Source organism: Sciurus vulgaris, assembly GCF_902686455.1.
Source record: "Sciurus vulgaris genome assembly, chromosome: 3".
NCBI lineage: Eukaryota > Metazoa > Chordata > Mammalia > Rodentia > Sciuridae > Sciurus > Sciurus vulgaris.
Window position 1 is genome coordinate 103,919,488 of NC_136463.1, and position 26,159 is coordinate 103,945,646.

At 32.9% G+C, this 26,159-nt stretch overlaps 1 protein-coding gene across 2 annotated transcripts in view; it reads left to right on the top strand.

Moving 5' to 3' along the window:
- EPC2 (enhancer of polycomb homolog 2) overlaps nt 1-25,717 on the top strand; it is a 133,711-nt gene extending 107,994 nt beyond the window's left edge. The window contains exons 5-14 of one of the 2 annotated variants that reach the window (XM_079132472.1): nt 159-307; nt 1,113-1,245; nt 3,358-3,549; nt 7,010-7,099; nt 8,100-8,245; nt 8,352-8,695; nt 19,091-19,221; nt 20,698-20,857; nt 21,668-22,001; nt 22,930-25,717. In XM_079132472.1, the coding sequence (XP_078988598.1) occupies nt 159-307; nt 1,113-1,245; nt 3,358-3,549; nt 7,010-7,099; nt 8,100-8,245; nt 8,352-8,695; nt 19,091-19,221; nt 20,698-20,857; nt 21,668-22,001; nt 22,930-23,002 (1,752 nt within the window). In that variant the 3' untranslated portion in view covers nt 23,003-25,717. Of the gene's footprint in view, nt 1-158; nt 308-1,112; nt 1,246-3,357; nt 3,550-7,009; nt 7,100-8,099; nt 8,246-8,351; nt 8,696-19,084; nt 19,222-20,697; nt 20,858-21,667; nt 22,002-22,929 lie in introns of both variants that reach the window. The other variant, XM_079132471.1, reaches the window with a different exon arrangement.
- Nucleotides 25,718-26,159: the final 442 nt, after the last annotated feature.

Below are 26,159 nucleotides of genomic sequence, written 5' to 3' on the forward strand. Positions count from 1 at the left end.
TTGGGTTGTCTTACATAGTTGTTCTTCGGATGATTTTTAAACATTTTTACACATTTGCCTTTATAAGATAAATTTGGATCTGATAAGATTTTGTTGAATGAATCTGGAAATGTGAATAATTGGGTTAATTATTCTTCTAAAATTGTTATTTTTAATAGAATCGTAAGAATGATGAAGCCTCTTATGAAAAGATGTTGAAACTGAGACGAGAGTTTAGTAGAGCCATAACAATTTTGGAAATGATTAAGAGAAGAGAGAAAACAAAACGAGAATTATTGCACTTAACCTTAGAAGTTGTGGAAAAAAGGTAACCTTTGGGACTGTGAAACACTAGTGGTACTTTTAGCCAAATGATGGGCAAAAAGTGTAAACAAAAAATGGGAAATGCTAAGCTTTATGATAATTCATATTGATTTTCTTACCAAATTTCCTTATTTCCTTAATTTCCAAATTTCCTAATTTCCTTATTATTTTTTTAAAAGATTTATGACTACCTGTAGTTTATTTTTTTATTAGGTTATTAGAAATTTGACTTGCAGATTTGTGGGATTTTGGTATACAAAAATAGAATCTCTGATAAGCTTAATTTTTTGGAAGAATCATTGAATTTTATTTAGAAAAGAATTTAGAGATCATTTTGTTCAGTTCTCTATGTTAAAGTTTCTATTAAAATTTATAGGAAATTAATATTTGATTTGATTTTCTAACGAGGACATCAAAATTTTTTGTTTCATCTCTTTTGGAAATGTGTTCTCTGATGTATTTTCCTGTGTAAATAAGTAGATTAAACTAAACTTAGCAAAATTTTGTGTGATTGCTAAAGTAAGCATTCTAAACATTTCCCGGTCCTTTGATAATACAGAGTGTATGAGAAATTAATTACATGTGTACTTTAGGCATTTTTTGTTTGTTTGTTTTTTTGGCTGCTTGTGTTTTTATTGAACCCTAATATGAGCTCCTTTGTTTCTATAAATTTTATTTTTAAAAAAGAATTCTATTGTTAGCTCTATTTTCTTATTTCAGTTAACTGAAATATCATGGTTTTGTCTTTATCATTTTGTCTTTATCATTCAACTGTGGAACATTTTCTCATATTTTGTTTCCTTTTCAAGATACCATTTGGGAGACTATGGAGGTGAAATCCTTAATGAAGTGAAAATCAGTAGATCAGAAAAAGAGTTGTATGCCACTCCAGCAACTCTTCATAATGGAAATCATCACAAAGTCCAAGAATGTAAAACTAAGGTGAATATTCTCTGGGGAAAAGTTGTGTACGGAAATAATGATCAAATAATTATTCGTGTCTATAGGTGTCTTAATATTGGATGGTTAAGGAAGAAAGTCATTAACATGAATTTAGTTTTTACTCTTCGCCCAGCACTTTACTAGGAGTTTTTACATATATATGGACCCATTAACCCTCACAACAATCCTTTGAAATAGGGTTTACCTCTTCTGGATCATAGTTATGAAGTGGAATATTCAAGGTCTGAGTTCAGGTTTACCAAGTACATTCCTTTCCAAAATACTGTCGTTTCCCTGGAAAATAAGGGTGATCTTAGTCTACTATTGTCACTAGCCCTACCAAGTTCTGCATGATAGTGGCAGGCATTAAAATCTAAAATTGAAAGCATTCTTCATTGAGATTATTGAAAGTTATTCTTGTTGTCATCATTGCCAGAATTAGCAATTATTAGTTTTACCTGCCTTGAATGACTTGAAAAAATTCTCTAACATCTGGATCCAGATTTCCTCCTAATAAGAAACCTAACTCAGTGATTATTTTATTCTTAAAATAAATAAATATATTTATGTAGTGCTTATTGGTACACTATTTAACTGGGTTATGTAAAAACTAATAAAACCTTTAATTTTAAGGAGTTTAGATTTAAGATAGATAGATTGACTTGACCTTATTCTAGCAAGATGTTAAAAGTGACTTAGAGTGTTTGTGGAAAATTCATCTTTAACAAATGTACACAGTCCTTGTTTTTCATGGGTTCATTCTTAAAGGTCAAGGAAGAATGTGGAGCAGGAAGATTTCCTCCTTTATTCAACTGATGTCGATTCATATACCAGTTTCTTATTAATCACAGGCATCTAGCCCTCCTCCAGTTCCCTTTAAATCATGCTTGTCTTGCTAGCCAAAAAAGTTGTCAATACCACAAATGTCATTTTGTAAGTTATTTTTTAAAATCCATCTTATATCAATCAGTGCTTTTCCTAGGTGTGCAACTGTTAAGCATTAAAACATGAAAACTTTACCCCATAATTACTGACAGAATCAGCCTTTATTGTATGTTGAATCTTATTTTATATATTCTCTAAGAATACTCAAACTGTTTAAATACTGATTTTAGAGATATGGTTGCCTCCATAATTTTCTTACCCCATTACACATAGTTAACTATTTACTTTGTCACACATCCCATCTTAAAATATCAAGAGTTCCTAAGAAGTTGGTGTTTACTTTTTGTTGAAATAGTTACACCCTTTATACGAAATAGTTTATATCTCACTAAATATAATCTACCACTCAAGAATCATTTTCATTGTGTGCACTGTTTTTAACCCTAAAGTAGTTTTGACATTTGGACTACGTGAGGAAACACAGCTTTTTAAATAATTTTACACTTCGTTATTGTTTATGCTTCCGTTTCTGATAGTCATTTCCAGCTTTTTAAAAGTGTTAACGTAGATTATTTTTATTAAAAGAAATGCCACTATGTTAAAACAGATTAGAAGCAGAGTTGCTCTGTGGAAGGGAAGTGGGGGCTAGAAACCTACCCCCATCAGTCAGTCCCTTTGCCAGATGCCCTCTTAGGTACCTCCACAGGACCCTGGGGTGCTTGAGAACCATTTGATTATTATTCAGTTGAAGCAATAATTATGCATTCTAAAAAGTGAAGGTTTTTTTTTTCCTAGTTAATAAGCTTGTTTTTCTCAAAAGATTATCATCTAAAGACACTTTTAAATTTAGAAATAATTGCATAAATAAATTAATGAATTCATGATCTAATTCAAATTATTTTTTAAAATGTTATTTTCTTTAATATAGATTTATGTAAGAATTGCATTTAAATACCTTTTAAACATTGAATTGCATAATAGAAATATAAAATTACTAATAGCTTTATTAATGTAAAAAGCAAATAAATATTTAATTTTCATTATAACTTGCAGAAAGTAAATCATATTTCAATTTGTGATGACAAAGTAATTTTTGCATACTAAAAACAAGAAATAAAATTACCTCATGGATAAAAATGTATCTTTTTCAAAGAGCAATATAGTTTCTCATGATTTCTAAAATGATTTTCATTTCTTCCTTTTGGGGGTAAATCGTCATGTAAACAGCACCCTCATCATTTGTCTTTGAAAGAAGAGGCTTCTGATGTTGTTCGTCAAAAGAAGAAGTACCCAAAGAAGCCTAAAGCAGAGGCTTTGATAACGTCTCAGCAGCCCACTCCTGAGACATTGCCTGTGATCAATAAGAGTGACATTAAGCAATATGACTTTCACAGCTCAGATGAAGATGAATTTCCACAGGTGCTTGTTTTAAAACTATTTTAAAGACATTTCCTCCAATCTTTTATATCTTTATATATAACTCTTTATATTTAAAACAACTGACATTTTAAGATTTTTGATGCTTGCTTTGTTCACCTGTTACAGCATAAACATTTTCTTCATTGTGTGTTTGTGTGGCCACTAAAATAGTACTTACTTACTGTTATTTTCTGTAAGTTCAATAGGATTTCTGTTGTTGAACATCTAGGTGGTTTTCAGTTTTTTTCATTTATAAAAATTAGCATCTATATCTTTTGTGTTTAAAATGAATTTTTAAAAATAGAATTATTGAGATAAAGAGTATCAGTATTTTAAGACATTTGAACATAATTATGAACTGGAGATATAGCTAGTGATAGAGCACTTGACTGGCATGTGTGAGGCCAGGCCATGAGTTTCATCCCCAGTATCACAAAATCAAATAAACATGATTGTAAATATTCACCTATAATAATTTCCTTTGTACCATATTCTACTAGCATTATATTTTATAATATTTAATATAAATTTTGCTAATTTGCTAGGTAGTAGCTGTTTGATTCTAAAGATTTAGAAGAACTGATTAAAGTTGTAACTTGTGAAAATATTTCTTTGGTGAATATTGCAACAACTTTAAAGCAAAATGCAATTACAGTTTTAAACTTTATTTTCACAAGTCCTATTCTTTAAACAAAACATTTTAGTTTACATATTAAAGGATTGTTTTTTTCAGAAAGTGAATTTGTTTAGCACCTAATTTAGCAATATTCTTTCTTTTCCTTTTTTTTCTTTTGTGGTATAAAAAACTTAGAGTTCTATAACAAATACCTTGAATTCATTATCAGGTTTATCATGTTTTAATATTTTTACTTATTTGCTTTAAAGGCAGTTTTGTAACATTGTAAATATGTTTGGAAGCAAGACTCTTTATAAAACCCTTTATTGCAACTATTTAAAATTCAGAAGTTTACATGCAATGAAAAATATGCCTTTTTTTTTTTTTTTTTTTTTTTTTTTTTTTTTTTTGGTGGTGCTGGGGATTGAACCCAGGGCCTTGTACTCGACAGGCAAGCATTCTACTAACTGAGCTATCCCTAGCCCAATATGCTCCTTTTGACTATTATTTTTATTCCTTGTCACTGCATAGTTCATATTTCATGTGCTAGTAACAGATGCACATAGATGAGTTTAATTTTGTATGTTCTTCAGAACCACTTAGTGAAATGAGTCATTACTTGTCAGAGGATAGTACAGTTAGATTTAGGCAAAAGTTTGAATAACCATGGGACATTGATTATATGACTATTTTGAAGGAATGAAGGATACAGTACCCTAATAAATAGTTTTTCCCAGATTGAGAGTATAGAGAAAGGCTCTAGGCAGAGAAAACAGTTGTAAAAGAGAACTGCTAGAAGTTTGACATTACTGGAGCACAAAACAACAGAAGAGGAGGATAGGAATAAAAGGAGAAACGCCTGCAGTAGTAGCCAAATGGCAGATGGCCTCTATCAACTTCATACATTCAGAGTATTTAAAAATTTACGAAAATGACACAGTTTGATAAATACATGTAGAATAGTGTTATATTGATAGTACAAATGAGAGCCTAGATGTGCTTCACATTCCCAGCCTGTTAAAAAGGATGCCATTGGGTAGTGTGACCTATAGAATTTTTTTTTTCCCTGTTGGTAGACTCAGTCCATCCAGCCTAAGAGGTGGACTTACTCAGAATGGTGGTCATAAATTCCTTGTTATAAATCCCTTAAGGATTTTCATTTCAGCTCAGTTTTTTTTTTTTAATGTTTATTCATATAACTCCCAAAGAAGATTGCGTTTTGAAGCATTTTGAATTTTCTGAGCCTTTGACAACTTTCTGGTTTTTATTGGTATTCCTACATTTCTAAAGAGTATTTAACATAGTTAGATATCATTCACTGAGATGGGTATTTAGAATATAGCTATTTTAAATTCAGAACTTTTATTGCTAAAAAGATTGTTAAGGTGATCTTTGTACAGTAAACAAGGAAAAGGGAATATGGAACTTGAAGAAAACAAACATTTTAACCAGAGTTAACCAACTGATTTGTAGGAGGGCAGAACTAAAAAACCCAGTCTCTTCTTGATTATGCTTCTAATTCTTTTAACATCAGCTCTTTCTTCCTATATCATAGATTTCCCATGTAACCTGGAATCTACCCTGGAGAATGATAGTTGGGAGAAAAAGGGGATAATATATTTTAGGCAAAGAATTTCTGAGATTTTAATTGCAGAACTTCCTGGGTGTATCTTAGAAGAGATCCATGATTTGCAAAGGAAGCAAAGTGTAAAATTTACATTTTGAACTTCCTTTCAAATTTCACATTTGGGACTTGGTTCCCCAGGAAAAAGGATCAGCCCCAGCTCACTGTTTCTGTGTCTCCTCCTTTGGGTTGTTGGAGGCATATTGGTACCTCAAACAAACGCCTTTCTCCCCTGGATGACGCTACTAAGTAGTAATTACCACAGTTTGGAAATAGTGTGGAAAGAGTATTTTTCTTCTCAAAATAGAGAGAGAGGGATTTGTGAGGTTCAAAATGTGCAAGTAAATATGGTTGAGCTAGCATTTATTAGAAAAAGAGGTACACTGCCAAGTGAAATTGTGTCAACTGAAACTTAAGTACCAAAACTTTGTTATTGTTGTTGTTATTGTTGTTTAACCATTATGGGGGAAATTTATCTAAAACAATTTTCTTTGATGTGTTTGAGTATATTTTTTTATATCATTTAATCTGTTTTTGTGACATAAAGTGTGCTGTAATATATCAGTACTGCCCTATGGATCCCACTGGCCTGATACCACGTGGTTCAGGCAGAATGCTTTTTAATGTGACAACCTTTTGAAAGACTATTATTTTCCCATAAGATTGACCACTTCTCTACAACCAATCTGCTTATCGTTAGCAAATCTTTCTTCTTTTAATTTTCTGTTTCTATACTATTGAGCTTAAAAAGTAATTTAAAAAATTAAATGAGGGGGGATATTAAAAAAAAAAATCCCTTTGAGCAATATCTGTCTCCTTTATTGGGTTTTTGGTTTTGTTTTTGCCTGTTAATAAGTGTTTCTAGTTTTTGGCTTTATTTACAGAAAGAAGTTAATGGATTAAAAAAAAAAAATACTACCTATATGTGAAGCATAACTGTCATCATTATTTATTGCCACATAACACTTTATGCTCAAAAGCAGTTCAACAGTATCATATATACTTACCACAAGAACTAACCCATTAAAATTAATGATTTTTAATCAGAGAATAATCATAGAAAATATTTGCTAATCGTTAAATGTTTTGGGGAATTTACTGCCCATTAGATGTAATATAGGAGTGATTTACTGTTGGTGATCAGAATTTAATTTTAGGTTATTGCAATCATTGATTCATTGACTTTGAGTAACTCGTAAATGGACACCTCTTTTGTCCAGGTACCATCCCCAGTATCAGAACCTGAAGAAGAAAATGATCCTGATGGTCCCTGTGCTTTCAGAAGGAGGGCAGGATGCCAGTATTATGCTGTAAGAACTTTATTTTTTGTGATATTTTTACAGACTGAAATTAACAGATAACTCATGTCAAGGTGACTTAGGCTTGATCTAAAAATGGGAAGTGCATTAGTGGTTTTTATTTAACATCCCCTGTGTGAACACCAGTAAAAGATGTTAAGAGATACTGAGTTCTTTCAAAGGGTTTCAGAATCCTTTACTTGGAAATGGAAAATTCCTCATATTTTAGAGATCTAGTGTCACTCTGGGCTGTAACTATACCTTTAACAGTTATTAGCCCTGGAATCTCTTAAGTTGGCTCTGGAACCTTTGATGACTGATGAATGTTTATTGAAATTTATTGTCCTGCAAGTCTGTCTTGTGCATACATACACTTGGAATTCTCTTTGTGCCATTGTAAAGTTTTGGTGCAGCATTACATCAAAGAGCAGCCCTCACTCCTTAGTACTAAGGTTTTCTCATGAAGTATAACTATAGAGTTCAGAGAATGGCTTTGGCTTTCTTATGTGGCTTGTAGAGACCATGTATCTAATTGCATTATGGTAAACATACACCAACAACTTTTTCAGGTTATGTGTATTTAATGTAGGAGGGTGAAGATTTATTTACAAGTTATGCTGATGAGAAAAAGAAACATTATGAAAGGGAACAAAAGTGGTCAGACACAGAAAAATAAAATGATAAAGGTAATGGGAAGTCAAAGACATTTCTGTCTGTATGTTTCTTCAAAGAGAAAGCTTAAGCTTGACCCATGAATGCTTGAAATACAAATTTTAATACCCACCCCCCACATCATTCTGGCTTATCAGAATAGAAAGCCTATAAATAACTAATTTCAGTTTTATAAATTTAAACCTGGCTAATACCCAATATTATAGTTTTTCATCTAGCTTTTAATTGTTCTGGTTATACTACAGTTCACTTTACCTTTATCATTTTGTCATGATTTAACTTTTCTTCTTTTTGTAATTACTCCATGAGTTACCCCTTTTTTTTTTTTTTTTTTTTGCAGCCTCGTTTGGACCAAGCTGACCATACATGTGAGAATTCAGAATTGGCAGATTTGGATAAGTTGAGGTATAGGCATTGCCTTACAACACTTACAGTCCCAAGAAGATGTATAGGATTTGCAAGGAGGCGAATTGGCAGAGGTGGAAGGTAAACTGTTTGTTTTGACTTGGCTTTCGTTTACAAGCTAGAAGGGAAGGTATAAAGAAACTGTTAAGCTCTTCCAGTTAATACTCGGCTTTATGTTGCTTTTCAGAGTCATAATGGACCGAATATCCACAGAACATGACCCAGTCCTGAAACAGATAGACCCTGAAATGCTGAATAGTTTTTCAAGCTCTTCCCAAACTATAGACTTTTCTTCTAATTTCTCTCGGACCAATGCTTCCAGTAAACCTTGTGAAAATAGACTGTCCCTTTCTGAAATATTAAGCAATATCAGATCTTGTCGACTACAGTGTTTCCAGCCAAGGCTACTAAATTTACAGGACAGTGATAGTGAAGAATGTACCTCAAGAAAACCAGGGCAGACTGTGAACAATAAAAGAGTTTCTGCAACATCTGTAGCTTTATTGAACACCAGCAAGAATGGCATATCAGGTAAGCTGTCACTGTGTTCAGAGTATATCCTGATGCTCTTTCTCCTTAATTTTCATTATCCACTAAACAGACTGAGTACTTTTTGGAGGTGTACTTTCCTAATCCCACTCAGGAAAGGAGTTTTATCTTAACCTACTACATTTTTTTTTCCCAACCTAAGTATCAAAACTCTACTTCAGGTGGTTCACATTTTAACCAAAATGTCCTAACTAGTATCTATAAAACCAATGACATGTATTTGGAATGTTAGCGTCTGATGTAGTAAAAGTGTAGATAGAATATATAGAGTTCCCTAAGGGCATGGGCAGACTGCTTACCATCTCTCACCAGATCATCATAGTACAATATTCTCTGCTTTCTTATGTTACAAAAAATTTCATTTTTGTGTATTCTTTGCTGAAATGAAAGCATTGCTTCTTGAGAGTACCATTGAAATTTTTCTTTCTGAAAAATGATGTTTTTAGGACATTTCCTATGAATAGTTTTAATTTTTGTATGATAACTCACCTCTCCTGTTGATATCAGAAAGGTTTTTTCATTTTAAAAGACATTGTGCTAATAAAATCAATTTAGTATCCTTATCATATTCACATTGTAAAATTAGTAGAAAAATCTAAGATGTAATTTTGATTTGTTCTATGGCTAGTCCTTATCACATTTATACAAATGTGTTTAATTTATAAATATCCTTATAACGTGTCCATTGTAAATAATACATGGTATCCAGAGGAAAAAACATAGATGTGATTTGACTTATACTTTGGATAGCCTTTCTTTCTGTAAAACATATGTATTTCTAAATTGTTTCCTGTATGGTGCTTTTTAGGATTCAAAATTATTATATTAAACTTCTTTAAGGTGATTTAAAATCATTTTAGCTTAAAATTTGGTCTCTGTAGTAATCAGTCTTTTTAATTACTGAACTACTTATTTTTCAAGTTGATGTAGACATTTATTTGTTTCAAGGTTGTAATGGAAAATTGAATGCTTTTGAATGACTAGAAATTGGTGCATAATTTTCCAAATTTGTTGGTTACTTTTCTCCTAAATGAACTTATGTAAGGAAAATGGCATCCCATAATATAAAGTTCATGAGTCTGTGAACTTTCATGAGCTTTTGAAACTGAAATGGATAAATACCTAATATGATTTGGGGTCACAGGAGTCTTAAAAATCTAAAGATAATAAGAAACTGACAAATTATTAGGTCAAATCTTTTTTTTTTTAGCCAACTACCAAGTCATAGTTCAAATTATTTAACTAAAACAGAAATGCCTGTATTCAACATTATTCAGAATATTTTTTGCCAAAAAGGGAATTAAAAAGCAGGTATAGGCATTACATTTGATCATAGACTGAATTTTTTCTTTGCCAATTTATATCATATTTTATTTTTTTATTAATAAAAGAATAAATATTTTAAGAGGAAGTAAATTGATGTTGCTTAATACAGAAAACAAAATGAGAGGGAAAAGAAATTCAAGAATAAAAGCTTTAAATAAGAAAGTTGCCACACTGCACATACTAATCAAGTGAATCCACAATGGCTGTCATGGGATGGTCTCAACCACAGGCAGTAGCCTTTGACCACAGGGCAAGGCAAACAGTGGGACATTCTTTCCAACAAGTGGTTCTGAAAGGTTACACATTCTCACATAACTCTCCTCCCTTTTGTCATTACCATTTTGTAGAGAGAAATGGCACTCTTCACAAAAATTAATTCAAGAGGCATGTTGGAATTTTTAAAATTAAAACTTCTTTGTGAAATACATTAAGAGAATCAGAACAAAAATCACAGGAGAGAAAATATTTTCACTCTGACAAAGGACTTGCATCTAAAATGTACATTAGAACTTAAAATTTGACTAGAGAGGGAGAGGTCAGCATGAATGTCAATTCTGCTTCATTCTGACTAGATGGCTGCACGTGCGCTCTTGGGGTTAGAGCACACCTGTACACTGCCTTGCTTTATCAGGAGACGGGTTTAGAAGTAATAACACATAGCAAAGAGCCCAAGGAATCCAGAGCCAGCTCTTGGTTTCTACAAGCATTCTCATGGAATCAAAGGAATGGGGTATCTTGGATAAAGGATTGTAGCAAGATAAACACAAGGTGGGCCTGGAGTGTCTTGGGGTGTCATGATTATACCATATTTTAAAAAATTATTTCTATGTGTTTTTTCTCCAGCTAAGCAGCTTTCTACTACTATACTTTCCAGATAAACTCTGGATTTAGCTTTTTTGTAGAAAATGTATATATGTTGTATGTGTTATTGTATCATCAATACTAAATATGTATTGATCTAAAATATAACTTAATGTAACTTAAATGGTCCCAAATAATCAGCTCTATAATTCTATGACACTATCATACATCAACATAAATAAAAACATTTAAAATACTATCTTAACCATGCATGCATGTCTCAGGGAATGTAAATCACAAGTGTACAGTATTAACATCATAATCAATAAAGGGGTTTGTTTGTTTGGTCTGGTTTTTTTGGATTATCTTTTTTGGTTTTTTGTTTTGTATTTTCCGCCTTTCCCTTACCATGGGGGGGAGGGGTAGTCTTTTTATTCTGTCATTTTTCCTGTAAATTTTAATACCCCTACCATAGTACCATTTCTTACTCCCTTAAAAGACTTGAAGGCTTAAGCAACAATTTAGGTACATTAGAAGTCAATATTTTAAAATCAGATCTTTCATATTTTTACACATTTGTTAGTAGAGCAAAGAATTTGTTTGAGTGTTTGCCTATCTACTGACTATGACCCATTAGTCCTTGAGGCCAGTAGGCATTTTGTTTTTAATGAATTTCTTTTGTTTAATATTAAAATATTATGTATGGGGACTTGGATTGGAACTCAGTGTGTGAGGCAATTAAGTGTGGGAGTGTAAATACCTAATGCAAAAAAGTCTCTAAATGAATTTTGTAAACATTTGGAAACCTGTAGTAATTTTAAGTTCCCATTAGTACCAGTTATATTCATTACATAGTTTTTTCTTGGTTAGATAGTCATAAATGAATTCAACTGCAGTTCAGTGAAGAGTGATATAAATACCCTCATCTACTTAGGTAGACAGTAAGGAGAGAGTTTGAGGAAAGTTACATTTTTACTTTGATGGACATGCACAAAAGAATGAACTCTTCATGAATTTTGGTTTCTTTTACTCTGTATGTCTTTTGCTCATTCTTAGTGAGCTTGGTTATGAGAACATTTTTTAAGAATAGTAAGACTGACATGGGACCGTATTTTTACCTTGGCAGAATATGGACAAATTATTAGTATTAAATTTTCTTTCACAGCTGGGAAATCTCAGCAACTAAAGAACTTAATCAGATATAAAAATCTAATGCCCTTGGAAATAGTGTTCATTTATATCACAAGTTCTTCAATTCTTAAAGAAAAACAGAAAAAGAAAGAAAACTGTGTCTTACATGAACCAGAGGGCTAGTGGCAAAGAGTTTGTGTTGTTAATGACCATGGCTAATGTGTGTTCACTTGTAATCCCAGTGTTCAGAATACGTTGTTTATTATTTTTAAATTCTTAAAAGAGAATTAAATGCGTATTCTAGGGATTAAAAGAACTAAAACCAAAGACTTCATTTCACATCAAAAGTGTGTGTTTTGCTAAGTATTAAGTAAAATAAAGGTACATTTTCTTAATTGAAAAACTCTTCTTATTAAAAATAGAATAGCCGGGTATGGTGGCACACACCTATAATCCCAGTGGCTCCGGCTGAGACAGTAGTATCACAAGTTCAAGACTAGCATCAGCAATTTAGTGAGGCCCTTAGCAACTCATTGAAACCATGTCTCAAAATAAAGCATAAAGATGTGGGGATGTGGCTCCATGGTTTAGTGATTCTGGGTTCAATCCATGGGTACAAAAATGAAAATACACACACACACATGTACATGAGTTAGGGCTCAATGATTTAGCATCCCTAGGTTCAACTCCTGGTACAAAAAGTGAAAATAAAAATAGAATAGAGAAGCATTTTGTGCTTAATATAGCAAGTAAATAACCAAGGAAAATTATTTCTTACATAATTATTTAGGATCTTTTGTATACAAAGCCCAGTGTTTTTTAAAGTTGCAGAGTTTTAAAAACCAGTACTCTTTACTGTCAAGGAACTCATAGCACATGGTAAATAATATATTCTTTATATAAATACAGGATAACATTTTTTGTCAATTGAAAATGAAGCACTAGTTGAGGTGGTATTCTTCAATTGAAGACTGAAGAAAATTTATTTCCTAACTAAAAGTGTTTTCCTTGTTCAGACTTGAAGGGCCATCTTAATTCACATTTAACTGTGGTTGTCATAAATGCAGTTGCAAGTTACCATATCTTTTTCTCTTCTCACCTGTGTTAACATAATAACCCTTTTGACTAGTTTCTGATACCTTAATATTGCAAGTTTGTAAAATCATTAATAGTTTGTACATTTCCAAGAGAAATTCCTGATATTTAATTTAATTCCATTTTTCTTCCCATTTTTTTTTTCTTAAATTGCCATGAAATGTTTACAAGTGTAAAAGTTTTAGGATAAGTAAGATTACTTGAACAACTAACCAAGATACTCAGAAGGATTTATTATTTTGTATTAAGGTTGCTTCTGAAGGTGAGAAAGGATTTAAACACAAAGGATTAAAGAGTTAGATCATTAAGTAAATAATGATATTTTAACTGTAACTATTTAGCTTGGGTGTCAGCAGTTCAAATGAATCTTTAATCTATTTTCATTATCCTCACACCCATTTGTTCCTCATTCCCCACCTCCCTTACGTTTTCACTTATAACTAAAAGAGTTGTTTATAGAATGTATATAGCCCCAGAAAGGTGATGTCAACTCTCCTGGATTAGGTTTGTCCTTGGAGTAGTAGTTTGTGTGAACTGTCACCTGACTCCCCAATGTGACCTGGAAGTTTTGAAATAGGATCTCCTTCTCCCCCCAACCCCCATGCAGTCCCAGATCTGTCCTTTAAAACAAAACAAAACAAAAAAAACTTACATGTAATTAACATTGCCTTAATAAAGCATGTGTTAAAACATATAGCAAAGGCCTACCTAGTATATGAAAAAATGCTGAATAACATATTCATTTTGACTTCTAAATAATTTTTACTACCATACTAGGTGTTCTTTATTAAGATGTGAAAACTTGATCAAAACCAGTATCTGAAAAATTTATAGCTTCCCAAGAATATATCATCTTACCTCAGTTTGAGAAACACTGTGTTGAAAGTAAAAGAGTTATGAAAAACAAAGGCCGGCATACGTTCTTGGGAAACACAAAAATCACATATTCATACTCTGATGAAATGATCATCCAGATCCAGAATGTGTTTCTATTCCGTTTTTCTTTTTAGTTTATCAGTGAAACAATAATACAAAGTTAACAACTTGTGAAGATTTCACATATACTCAAGAATACTTCTGGGGTCCTCAGCTTAAGAAATAACAATCTAAAACTTTGTAATCATGTTAGTATAAAATCTGTGAAGGTACTCAGTATGTTTTTCATGGATCACTGTCATAAAATGGGAGGGTGATTAGAGATCAGTCTAAGCCAAGCACCATATAAGAACTGCAAACCTAAAAGGTAAAGGATAAAACAAAAAATTCCTGGGACATTTGAGAACAATAAACATTTCAAGAATAGTGACAGATATTCCAAGAAAAGGTACAAGGTTTCATTTGAGGAATAAAAACAGACTTAAATTCAAGATGGGCAATGGTTCAGATATATAGAAGATAGCCAGAAAGGTTAAGGACTTTCATGGAATATAGACTATGGGTTATATATACATGGTATCTAGACCTGCAAGTATATTATTTATGTATTAGATGACATATTTGTATATATAAAGGGGGAAGTTCTGTAATAGGTATACAGAGCTGCCAGAATGTGTTACCCAAGAAGATTTGTAAAACTTCCTACTTAAGGAAAACAATACTTCCTATCTGTCTGGAGTTGTGAGATAATTGTCACATTCACAAAATGTCAGGTTTATGGTTACTTTTAAATTGATAGGACTTGAAGTATGAAGTGAATTTCAACTAGCAACTTTTTTTTATTAGAGCTTTATAGTTATTTGTAGTAGTTGGTTCATCCCAACAAACTCACACATGCATGGAAATCTATTTCAGTTCATCACTCCTCTCTTTTCCTTCCCATCCTCCCTCTCCTCTACTAGACTTCCTTTCACAAGTCTGTTAATTTATATTTGATTGTTACCTTATTCTTCCCTTTTCCTTTATTTTACTTAGCTTCCACATAAGAGAAAACATTCAACCTTTGGGTTTCTGAGTTTTGCTAATTTCACTTAGCATGATAATCTCCCATTTCCATCCATTTACTGGTAAATGCCATAATTTCATTCTTTTTTATGGCTGAGTAGAAAAGTGTGTGTGTGTGTGTGTGTGTGTGTGTGTGTGTGTGTGTGTGTGTGTGTGAGAGAGAGAGAGAGAGAGAGAGAGAGAGTGTGTCATAATTTCTTAATTCATTCATCTATTAAAGAGCATCTGGGTTGATTCCCTAATTTAGATATTGTGGATTGTGCTGCTGTAAACATTAAGGTGACTGTATCACTGTAGTATGCCAATTTTAGATCTTGGGGGAAAATGCCAAGGAGTAGAATAGCTGGGTCATATGGAAGTTTCATTCCTAGTTTTTTGAAGACCCTCTATATTGCTTTGCAGAATGGTTTTACTAGTCTGTAGTCTCACCAACAATGTACAAGTGTATCCTTTTTCCCCACAACCTCACCATAAGCTTGCAACTTTTAAGATGAACTAGTGAGACAAGGCACCTTGGCCCATGCCAGTAATCCCAGTCATTTGGGCAATTAAGGCAGAAGGACCTCAAGTTCAAGGTCAGCTTAGGCAATTTAGCAAGACCCTATCTCACAATTTTTTAAAAGGGCTGGGGATGTAGTTCAATGGTAGAACCACCCCTAGGTTCAATCCTCAGAACTGAAAAAAGAAAAAAAAAAAAAAATTTCCTACTTCCACTTTATACCACCTCTACCCTGCCCTGTATCTTAGTCTTAAACAGATTTGGTCACTAACTGTGACCTCTTCTTGATATATTTTAATGTGTGCCTCTTGATGACTCAAAAGTCAGTAAAAGAATTAAGTCTGATAGGGAAGTGTTTCAGTAACTTATGAAGGGAAAAATAATGAATAGAGAAAATGACTTCCAGTTTTTACTATTTACCTCTCAGTAAATCAACCTTGAGAACCACTATTCAATATTGTATCTGTGCCATTAAAACCATGTTTCTTATCTATCTCCCTTTACCCCCAAAATGACAAAGGAGTTAGAAAGGATGTTTTATAAGTGTTCCAGTTTTGTATCATGATTATTATTTGCTATTTTCACTATTTTTCTAAGTATTACTTTGTTTAAATACTAAACTTTTGAAGTAATATTAAAATTTTGGATGAAGACCATGAGTTTGTTTCAAACACAAAATACCTTAATGGTAAAGAACAAAGTAGATGTCTAGAGTGGATATAATATACTGATTTGGGGGTAAGGAAGAAGGGGAAAAAATGAGTATAATTCTTAAAGCATATCCATATTATACAATGATATTGTCTTTATCAGTGATTCTCAAGTTAAAAATGGGATCAGGGATAAGATTTTTGGTATCAAAGTCAACCAAAATTTAAAAAGGTTGAGAAACACCATTAATTTGAATAATTTGGACTGAGACGTGGTTGAAATTGTATGAGTTCCTATGAATAGAAAAGAATGGAGTTTGTGAGCAAATTAATAGTCTTAACAATACAGGACAATAAATGTAGACATCCAAAAAAATAGGTAGTTTTATCAGCATCCCTTTTTAATATATATACATAATAATCATCTGTTTACTTTGCAAGTAGAACATCTCTAGTTAGCAATTCTTTATTAGCTATGAACTGCCAAACCAAAAGTAATACTTTTTTGAAGTATTTTTTTATTACAGTTTTATAGTAAAGCATAGTAGAATTTTGGACTGGGCAGCATTTTAGATTAGGAATAGTCAAGCCTGTACTTTATTCTGAATTAGTTAAGATTTTACTAACTCCCTTACAAGACTTTGTGTCTTTTATAAGATTTTTGAAAAGAAAAGAAAGTCTTATTCACATTTCTATTTTGAAATAGCCCCTAAAAGTATGTTCTCCTTATTTGGTTTATTCCTCAGAGTTAACCATTTTGAATCTCACCTTTTCACCACAATATAAAAGCTGAGCTCCTGACAGTCAATACCGGATTTAAGGAATGTGCTAATACCAGATTACAAGTCCACTTTTTTTGAAATGGTCCACTTTTATTATCCATATAAGACTTACAGATTTATTTGGGTTTAAGATTTTCCTTATCTAATAAGCTGTTTTTCATCTTTTTCCCCAAGGTTTTCAAACAACTGGAAATTCATGAATACTTCATATTTTCATTTGATTTTGAAGAATGTAACTTTAGAATTAAATTTTTTTCATTTAAAAATAGTACACTTGCAGTGAATTTAACATATGCAAAGACATTTGATTTTATTGGTAATTCAGTAAAAAAATTAATATGTACTTCAAAATTACAGGTAATATTAAGATTTTAGAGTAAGCAGTATAGTAGCCCCAGATTTTTGAATTTTCTGAAAATAAAATTGCTTTCTATTTTTTCCTCTCATATGATTTAATACAAATTTTAATGAAAGTGTATCTAAAGCTTTGCACATCTCTGGGGCTTTTATAGGGAGTAGACTTTGAATTTATCACTTGTGATGCTCCTTAACAGAAACATTGTAGTGGTGGAGTGAGGTAACCCGGGCTTAGGGTAGACTGTTTAAACTCGTACAGTCATATTGATCAGTAGCACAAAAGATGCCTCATACAGTTGGCATTTCTTTATATATATCTTTATATATTTCTTTTCTTCTCAACTACACTATAGAACTTTCTAGCAATTACCCTCTTCTTAATTTGTTTTGCCCTGTATTCACTGTAACTCATAGTGCCGCTTTCTCCATCATAATAGATAGGAAATACTTGATGATTCAGTGAAATAGGAGAGCAGAAAGCAAGCAATAAATAAAAGTAGAGTGTGCCTTTAATTCCAGTTTCTCAAGAGTCTAAGCATAAGGATCACAGGTTTGAGGCCAACCTGAGAGATTTAGTGAGACCCTGTCTCAAAAAATAAAATGGATCAGGATGTAGCTCAGTGATAGAACATTCCTGGGTTCAATCTCCAATATTGCCCTCAAAAAAAGAACAAAAATTGTCTCTAGAGTATATATATTCTGATGCAATTTAATATTTCATGACTCTAAAAATGTATTAACCTCTATGGAAGTAGCTTTGTGTCCTCTAAATCAATTTATCAGTGATCTACTTAAATATCAGTGAATGAAATTTTGTGTACATTTCTTTGAGGAAAATGATTCCTGATTTAACTTAGTTGATTATTTATTTATTCATTTATTCATTTACTATTTTGGTACCAGGGATTGAGCCCAGGACCACTTAACCACTGAGCCACATCCCCAGACCTTTTAAATTTTTTATTTAGAGACAGCATCTCAATAAGTCACTGAGGGCCTCGCTAAGTTGCTAAGGCTGGCTTTGAACTTGCAATCCTCCTGCCTCAGCCTCCTGAGCTGCTGGGATTATAGGTATGTGCCACTGTGCCCAGTTTAGTTAATCTTTTAATCAGCTAAGAAAATAAGGTGTTTCATTTTTATTTTAGACCTTATTTTAACACACCTGGCTGCAGTATACTTGATTACATCTGAGAATTGTATCTTTAGTTTTCTGAAAAAATTTTTACTTCTAGTCCTTATTTTTATAGGTAGGATTTATCTTAAGCATTGAACTATTGGCTTAAACTATGGCTAATGATTATGTTAGATGAATGTCTATGTTCTATAATTTGTCATCAGAGAAAAATAATTTCACTACAGTGTCATATGACATTGAAGTAAAAATTAGTCTTGCAGATGGTCTCGCTTTCTTACTAAAAGGCTGTAATTTAGTCATCATTATTTACATTAACATTGAAATTTTTCTCATTACATGGTCACCATAATAGTAAACAAAAAAGTAATAGTAAATGCCCTAAGTCTGAATAAATGGTAAAATTCTCATGTTAGAACTTTTATAGAGTAAAAACTATGCCTAGGAATCTTTTTTAGCATGTGTGATATTATTAGATGCTTATGGATATAAGCATATACCACACTTGATAAAAGATTCATCATTTTTATTGGGTTCCTTGGCTTATAGATATTATGTTTTGTATTTCCTTTTCATCTTAACTGTGGAATAAGTTTACATTGAATTCTACATGTATTAAGTAAATACTTTAAAACATACCTATTTATCCTTTATCAGTAACAGGGGGCATCACAGAAGAGCAGTTTCAGACACATCAACAGCAGTTAGTTCAAATGCAAAGACAGCAACTTGCTCAGCTTCAGCAGAAACAGCAATCTCAGCATTCCTCACAACAGACACATCCAAAAGCACAGGTAAGCCTGTCTTTTAAATCACTGTTGTCTCTTCCTTCCTTTTGTGATTTTATAATTTTTGTTAGTCAGGTCACAGGAAAAAGCTTATTTTGCCACTCTTGATTTGATTTTGAGAATTTTTTTTTTTAGTTAATTTAAATAATATTAAGTGACTAGTTAAAAGCAAATGTCTGAATGTTTTGAGAAGAGTACTAGAGCCCAAATATGGTATTTTTTTTCAAATATAGTATTTTTAATTTAGGAAAGAAATAAGTATTGTTACTGGAAGGGTTATTGAGAAATTATAAAAAGTAATTACATATTCTTAAAACCATCATCCACCATTCTTGATTTTATAACATTTTGACCCTTCCTAAACTATATGTTGAAGTGTGGTGTGGTTGTGCCCCATGAAGCTAGAGGTAATTCTCTTGAAATGTGCAGTAAATCTAAGCAGCATAGCCCCTTGCCTCTATGAATCATGTTTCTCTGTAGGAAAAAAGTTGCTACTAGGGGAAGTTGTTCATAGACACCATTAAATAAAGACATTAGGGATAAAATAAAAATACTGTAGGAACCAATCCTGCCAATGCCTTGATATATGAGCCCTGTGAGATTTACTGTGGACTTCTCGCCTCCAGGGCTATGTGGAAATAAGTGCCTCTCTTTTTGAGCTTTTAAAAACAAAACCAAGCCAGGTATAGCAGTGTGTACCTGCAATCCCAGCTACTGTGGAAGCTGCAGGCAGGAGGATCCTAAGTTCTAGACCAGCCTCAGCAACTTAGCAAGACCCTGTCTCAATAAATCAATTAAATGGACTAGGAGTATGGCTCAGTTGTAAAACATCCAAGGATGCTATCCAAAAAAAAAGTGTCTCATTGAGTTGCTTAGTGCCTTACTGTTGCTGAGGCTGGCTTTCAATTCTTGATCCTCCTGCCTCAGCCTTCTGAGCTGCTGGAATTATAGGCTTGCACCATGCAGCCAGCTATATTTATATTTGAAAGTTGAGCCTCCTGAAAAGAAAAAACCTTTCATCTTTTTAGGTCTTAAATTGTGTTGCTCCATAATTCTACAAGTACTCCTAAAGGAATAACTAACTCAGTTTGGTTGTATGCTTCAAGCTCTCAGGCCAGCATCTGCCCATAGTGGTTCAGCTGATTCTCAAACAGTCAGTACATTGACTAGAGATCCCAAGTCCAACACCATGGGAATCTCAGTGTCCCTGGGGTCCATCAACACTCCTGTGACATCCAAGTAGATCTGGACCTGGCTTTACAGACTAATGCTATTGGCTTTAGTAACAGTTAATACGTTTTATACAGAATCAAGGAGGAGTAGCCATTTAACTGCCCTTCATCTGCAAAGTCCTAGATCTCCTAATCTAAACACTTGTGACTATTGAAGATTAGAAAGGCAAGTCTCTAGAGTTCGCCCTATCCTTAATGTTAATGAAATGACATCTAAGAAACTGAGAGTTTGACTTTGTCCATTTCATAGGGCTCAAGCACCTCTGACTGCATGTCTAAAACACTCGACTCAGCCAGCGCCCACTTTGCTGCATCTGCAGTGGTCAGTGCACCTGTTCCAGGTCGCAGTGAAGTAGTCAAGGAACAGAACACAGGCCACAGCAACATAAATGGTGTCGTCCAGCCTTCAGGTACAGCTGGAGTTTCACTTGAAGTTGTAGCTCACTGACTTGAGTTTGGTTTTATTTCTTGTCTCCAAAGGGAAAATGTGTGTAAGAAATCAATCAGTACTTTTCAGAAAATCTGTGAAAAGATATGTGGAATAAATACTGGGTATTTTCTAGAATTCACATAGTGTCACTCCCTGTTTCCTCCTATGTGCTGGATACCTAACTGTGGACACTACCTTTCCTGGTATCATTCATAGACTGTCAGTTGCCTCACATTTTAGTATATCCATTGAGCTAATTACTAACCATCACCATTGAGTTATCCATGTGTATATTAAAAAAGTGAAATATAATCAAGGACAGTCTGTTAAATAAACTTGAAAGCAGATCTACCTTCCCATCCAGTGTACTCATAGGATATTTTCTTTGGCACTTCCTCCTGAGATGCAGTACTGTGAAACCCTGTGTGCTTCTTACTACCCTGAGTCCTCAGAAACAACCTTCACCTCTTTCTTAGACCTTCTGATTTTCCATTTGTATTACATATACCCATGATCCTGATTGACCATTTGTCTTATAGTAGTTACCTTCAAGGTTACCACATATAGAGGGAGCAGAATGCAAAGCATTTTTATGCAGACCATTAGCAAGAGGGTGTGCTTAGGGTTATATCAGATGAGTATATTGTACTTAACTGATCAGCAGCTTAACTTAGTATTTTATTAGAATATGAATGTTTGTGTTTATTTTTACTATTACACTCCTAATTTTTAAAGTGTTTTTTTAATGTCGCATTAAACTAACTGAGTAATTTTTCTTTTTATCTTTCAGGAACCTCTAAAACATTATACTCCACCAATATGGCTTTATCATCCAGCCCAGGGATTTCAGCTGTACAACTTGTAAGGACAGTTGGCCACACTACTACAAACCACTTAATCCCAGCATTGTGCACAAGCAGCCCTCAAACACTTCCCATGAACAATTCCTGCCTGACAAATGCAGTGCACCTCAATAATGTCAGTGTTGTTTCTCCAGTCAATGTGCATATCAATACACGGACTTCAGCACCATCGCCAACAGCCTTAAAACTTGCCACAGTTGCTGCCAGTATGGACAGAGTGCCAAAGGTTACTCCCAGTAGTGCCATCAGCAGCATAGCAAGGTGTGTGTTTCAAGTATTCTCTCTGGGCTGGCTATTCTGGGAGGAGAAAGACTTTTTTTTTTTTTTTTTTTTTAAACCCACTCAAGCAGTGGGTGTCTGACAGACTTGCTTTTCATTAGCTCTTGAAGATTGGCTTAGCATAAAACTCTGTGACTTAAGTTATTTGTTTGAGGTTTCTATTAGGATGCTTAAATGCCAACCAGAATTGTAAAAGAAAAAAAAAAAAAAAAAGGAGAAAATGTCAAATGGGCAAATACTTCAGTCCTTTTTAGAAACTTCAGTTATTTTGTTATTGTTTTGACAGTCTGGAAGATTAGAGTTGTTATTCCATACCAGAATTTAGGTTTCAAATCATAATTTATGTGTGATTTGAAATTCAATGTATATATTAAAATTGAGAATATTCTAGGAGTAGTTAGATCTGTAATACTGTATTTCAGAGTAAGTTTTTACATTTTTTTCAATCACACTAATGCAGAACCAGAACAGTAAATCAGAAAAATATTGATTTGCATGAATTAATAAGTACATGACCTTAAGGCTACAAAATTAAACTCTAGTGGGAGGTGATTTAAATAATATTGTACTCCTAATGATTCTCTTTGGGCATCATATATTACATCTATTGCAATAAACTGGGATTGTCCTATGTTATATATTTCAACAGTAATTTATCATCAGCTTCTACTAAAAAACTGTTAAATTGTTGTCTTTCCTTAAAAAAATATTTATAATAAAGTAATTAGAAATTATTGGAATTTCTGAATTGAAGGGAACCTTCTTCATTCCTTACTGGAATTGATGAAAGTGGAGAAGGTTCTTGGGAAGTCATGTTTAATTGTAGTCACATAAAAATGCAATCTGTAAATGCTGAGTATTAACAGATTCTAGAATATTAATGTTTATTTTACTTTTTGCCTCATTATAGAGAGAACCATGAACCAGAAAGATTGGGTTTAAATGGAATAGCAGAGACAACAGTAGCTATGGAAGTGACATAACCTAAAACATGTGGCTTTTCCTGTGTGGATGGTGTGCAGTCATTCGTATTCCAGCTGAATGCAAAAGGCGACACTCTGTGGATCACAGAGCGTAACAATGGACCTAAATGGACTACAGTATATCGGATGTTAAATCGATATATGATGTATATTTTGTAAAATTGGGAAAATCACTACCTTGTAAAATAGTTTATTTGTATCATCAATATTATTTCTGTTACTTGAATAGTAGATATTCATCATCATGCTTTTGCACTTGAATTTGCAACTGAATGGATTTTAAAAATAATTCTTTAATGGGATCATGAGCATGAAATGGGATCCTGCATCACTTGTTTTAACTATTTATTTTGCCATGTTTACATTTTGTATCTTGTAAAAATAAATCCAACTTTGTGTCTAAAAAGTTAAAGATTCATAGCTAGGAAATGAAATTCTTGTAATTTTTTTCTAAAGGAACTGTAAAGTTTTCACTTGGTTCATTTTGTTTCACAATTTGACTAGATGGACTTTTTGGTAAATACTTTAGTGGCATTTCACTGTCAAATATGAAGTTCAAGGCAAAATAGTATTTTCTATTACTGTGCAGGGGAAAGGGATGGATCGATACATGCAAATTTAATGTAGTAACTCACTTTTCCATATATTTTGAATGTATATTTCTATTTATAATACCAGTTTATAAAAAATAATTACACAGAAAAAACGGACTAGGAAAAATTATGCATCTAGCACATTTAAACTGTGCAAACATGAAAATTTTTCAAGGATTACATTTTATCTGAAGACTGCATATTTTAACTGGCTTTAAAACTGTAACACACCACATAAAAGATATTTACCAGGTATGTATTGCATTATATCATTGCAATAAATATTGGAAGTCTAGATATCGAGCCATCCCAGGTGTTGGGAGGGGGGGGAGGGTTGTGGCAAGATTGTCTTTTCAATTTTGGAGAGTTTTCCTGTGGCTACAAGGCAAGTAACGGGTTGGAAAAAGTCTGACTGTAAGCGTTGGACACCTTCATAGTGTAGTGTTTTAGTGACTTTTTTTATACGGTTCTTGTAAATTAGATACGTGTAGTGGTGTTTCAGAATGTTTGTTTATGCACTAGTTCAGACAACTTTCCCTGTTACTTGTTCTTGATAAGTGAAAACTGCAGGGAAATAAAAAATACATATCAAAACATGGACATGCTGCATATGTGTTTATTTCACAATGTGCACACAGTATAAAATAAAATTTAAGGGAGATAATAGCACTTAACAGCACTTTCCATTGTCACAGTGCTTTCCAAGCATTAATAAAAAGAATTTTAAGAAGCTCATCTGTGGGCACTATTGGGTTTCAGATAATCCAATATAAACTACCTTTGATATGAAAAGTTCTTAAAATATTTTACAGAATGTAAGTAATTTTCAGTGTAGCAGTCATTGAAATCTCATAAATGAGCCTCATTTTATAAAGAAAAGTTTAGAGTAGAATTATATTGCAAGGGAGTTTTGTCAAGTAAGTACTGGGAAATGTAAATATTTTTAATGAATACAATTAAAACCATTTCAAACTTAACATAATTTTATACTTTACATTTTTTTATATCTGCAGTCCTGAAAGTTGTAAATTGATATGTCAGTTGAATTAATGGGCTAAGATTTCTGAGAGTGGTTTTTATTCAGGTCCTAAATGTGTAAAGCAATTTATGGTCAGAACCATAGAAAAAAAAATAAATTTAATTTCTTCATTGGTTGTGGCCTGATAGGATCCATTATCGTTTCTGCCATACTACCTCTGGAGTTATTCATTGCTGATTATATAAAGGAAATAATTTTGATATGTATTACGACTGTGTTCATTCTGCTTATAGTTGGATGTATCTTCTTGCTATTAAGAATTTAAAACAACTTTAGTGCCAATTTCAGAGAAAGCTTTTTTTCCCCCATTTTACTGAAGTAAAGCATGAAGTCAATTTGCCTTATGTGATATATATGTTATAAATAAGTAAAACAAAAGAACTATCTGTACAGTTTCTGGAGGTGGTGGCAAATCCAGAACTTACTGAAGACTGATGACCAATTTATTTGTTCCTTTTGAAGTAAAATAGAAAAAATAAGCCTTCCTTATTTTGGTGGTTGTAACTGTTTCGTGGATGGCATTTCAGTTACTTGCATACACATTTTTCCAGTGCTTTTCAAAAACTGAAGTAACAGTACTTGTTTTCATTTTATTAAATTGGAGGATAGTTTATTTCTGCACTGGCCATACTCTGGATAGTACCACCATCTGTTTTCTGAGGAAACTAGTTTTGGTACCTGGAGCTTTTAGAATACTGGGAGAATGTTTCTATGGAGGGTGGCGCGGGGATCAAAGGTGTTTTGTTTTTTTAAATTAAAGTTGTAATTCTCATGTGCTAGGATATTGTTTAATTCAGTAAAGAGAAAAGTATTTGTAAACTGCATTTTTCTACCTTCCTAAAGAGAGTACCCTGCTTCCTTTCTCAGTAATTCAAAGTCATCATTATGATGTAGCTCTTAAGTGTCTTTAAGGAGGTGTTGCATATGTTTCTTTTGCAAAAGACCAAAGAAAAATAATATTTGGAGGCCACTTAGAAAAAAAAGTAACATATTCTGGCTAATATAAAAACAGGAAATACAGTATTCGCAACTGTGCTTAATAGTTTTTTTAAATTAGTTCTCAGCTGATTTAGGGGGTGCAGAGGTGGGGAAATAATAAGGAGGAATGACATTTCAAAAAATTTGATTTTCTGATTTGGAGTATAATGCTATACTTTTCAACAAATTTTGTTGATCATTAGTACATTTATTACTGAAGTGTTTCTTGTCCCTTAACTGACTTTGCAAACTACTCAGTTAAAAGGTAAGGATAACTCAAATGATTCTGAATATTATATCCTATAAGACTGGGTGATTTTCATCACTAACAGCAACATAATGGCTAGCTCATGGAGCTTGGAGGGTTCTCTCAGTGATTTCTTTAGTCTTAATAATTTTGTAACAGATCAGAGAAAAAGTGTTTAGAGATAAATAGCTTTCCTGTGTACGTTACTGAGCTAGGAATTAAACTTGTAGTCATCACACTTCTGACCAGTGTCTCCCATCTGTAACACGAAGGAAGCACCCTTCCAAGAAGTACTTACTG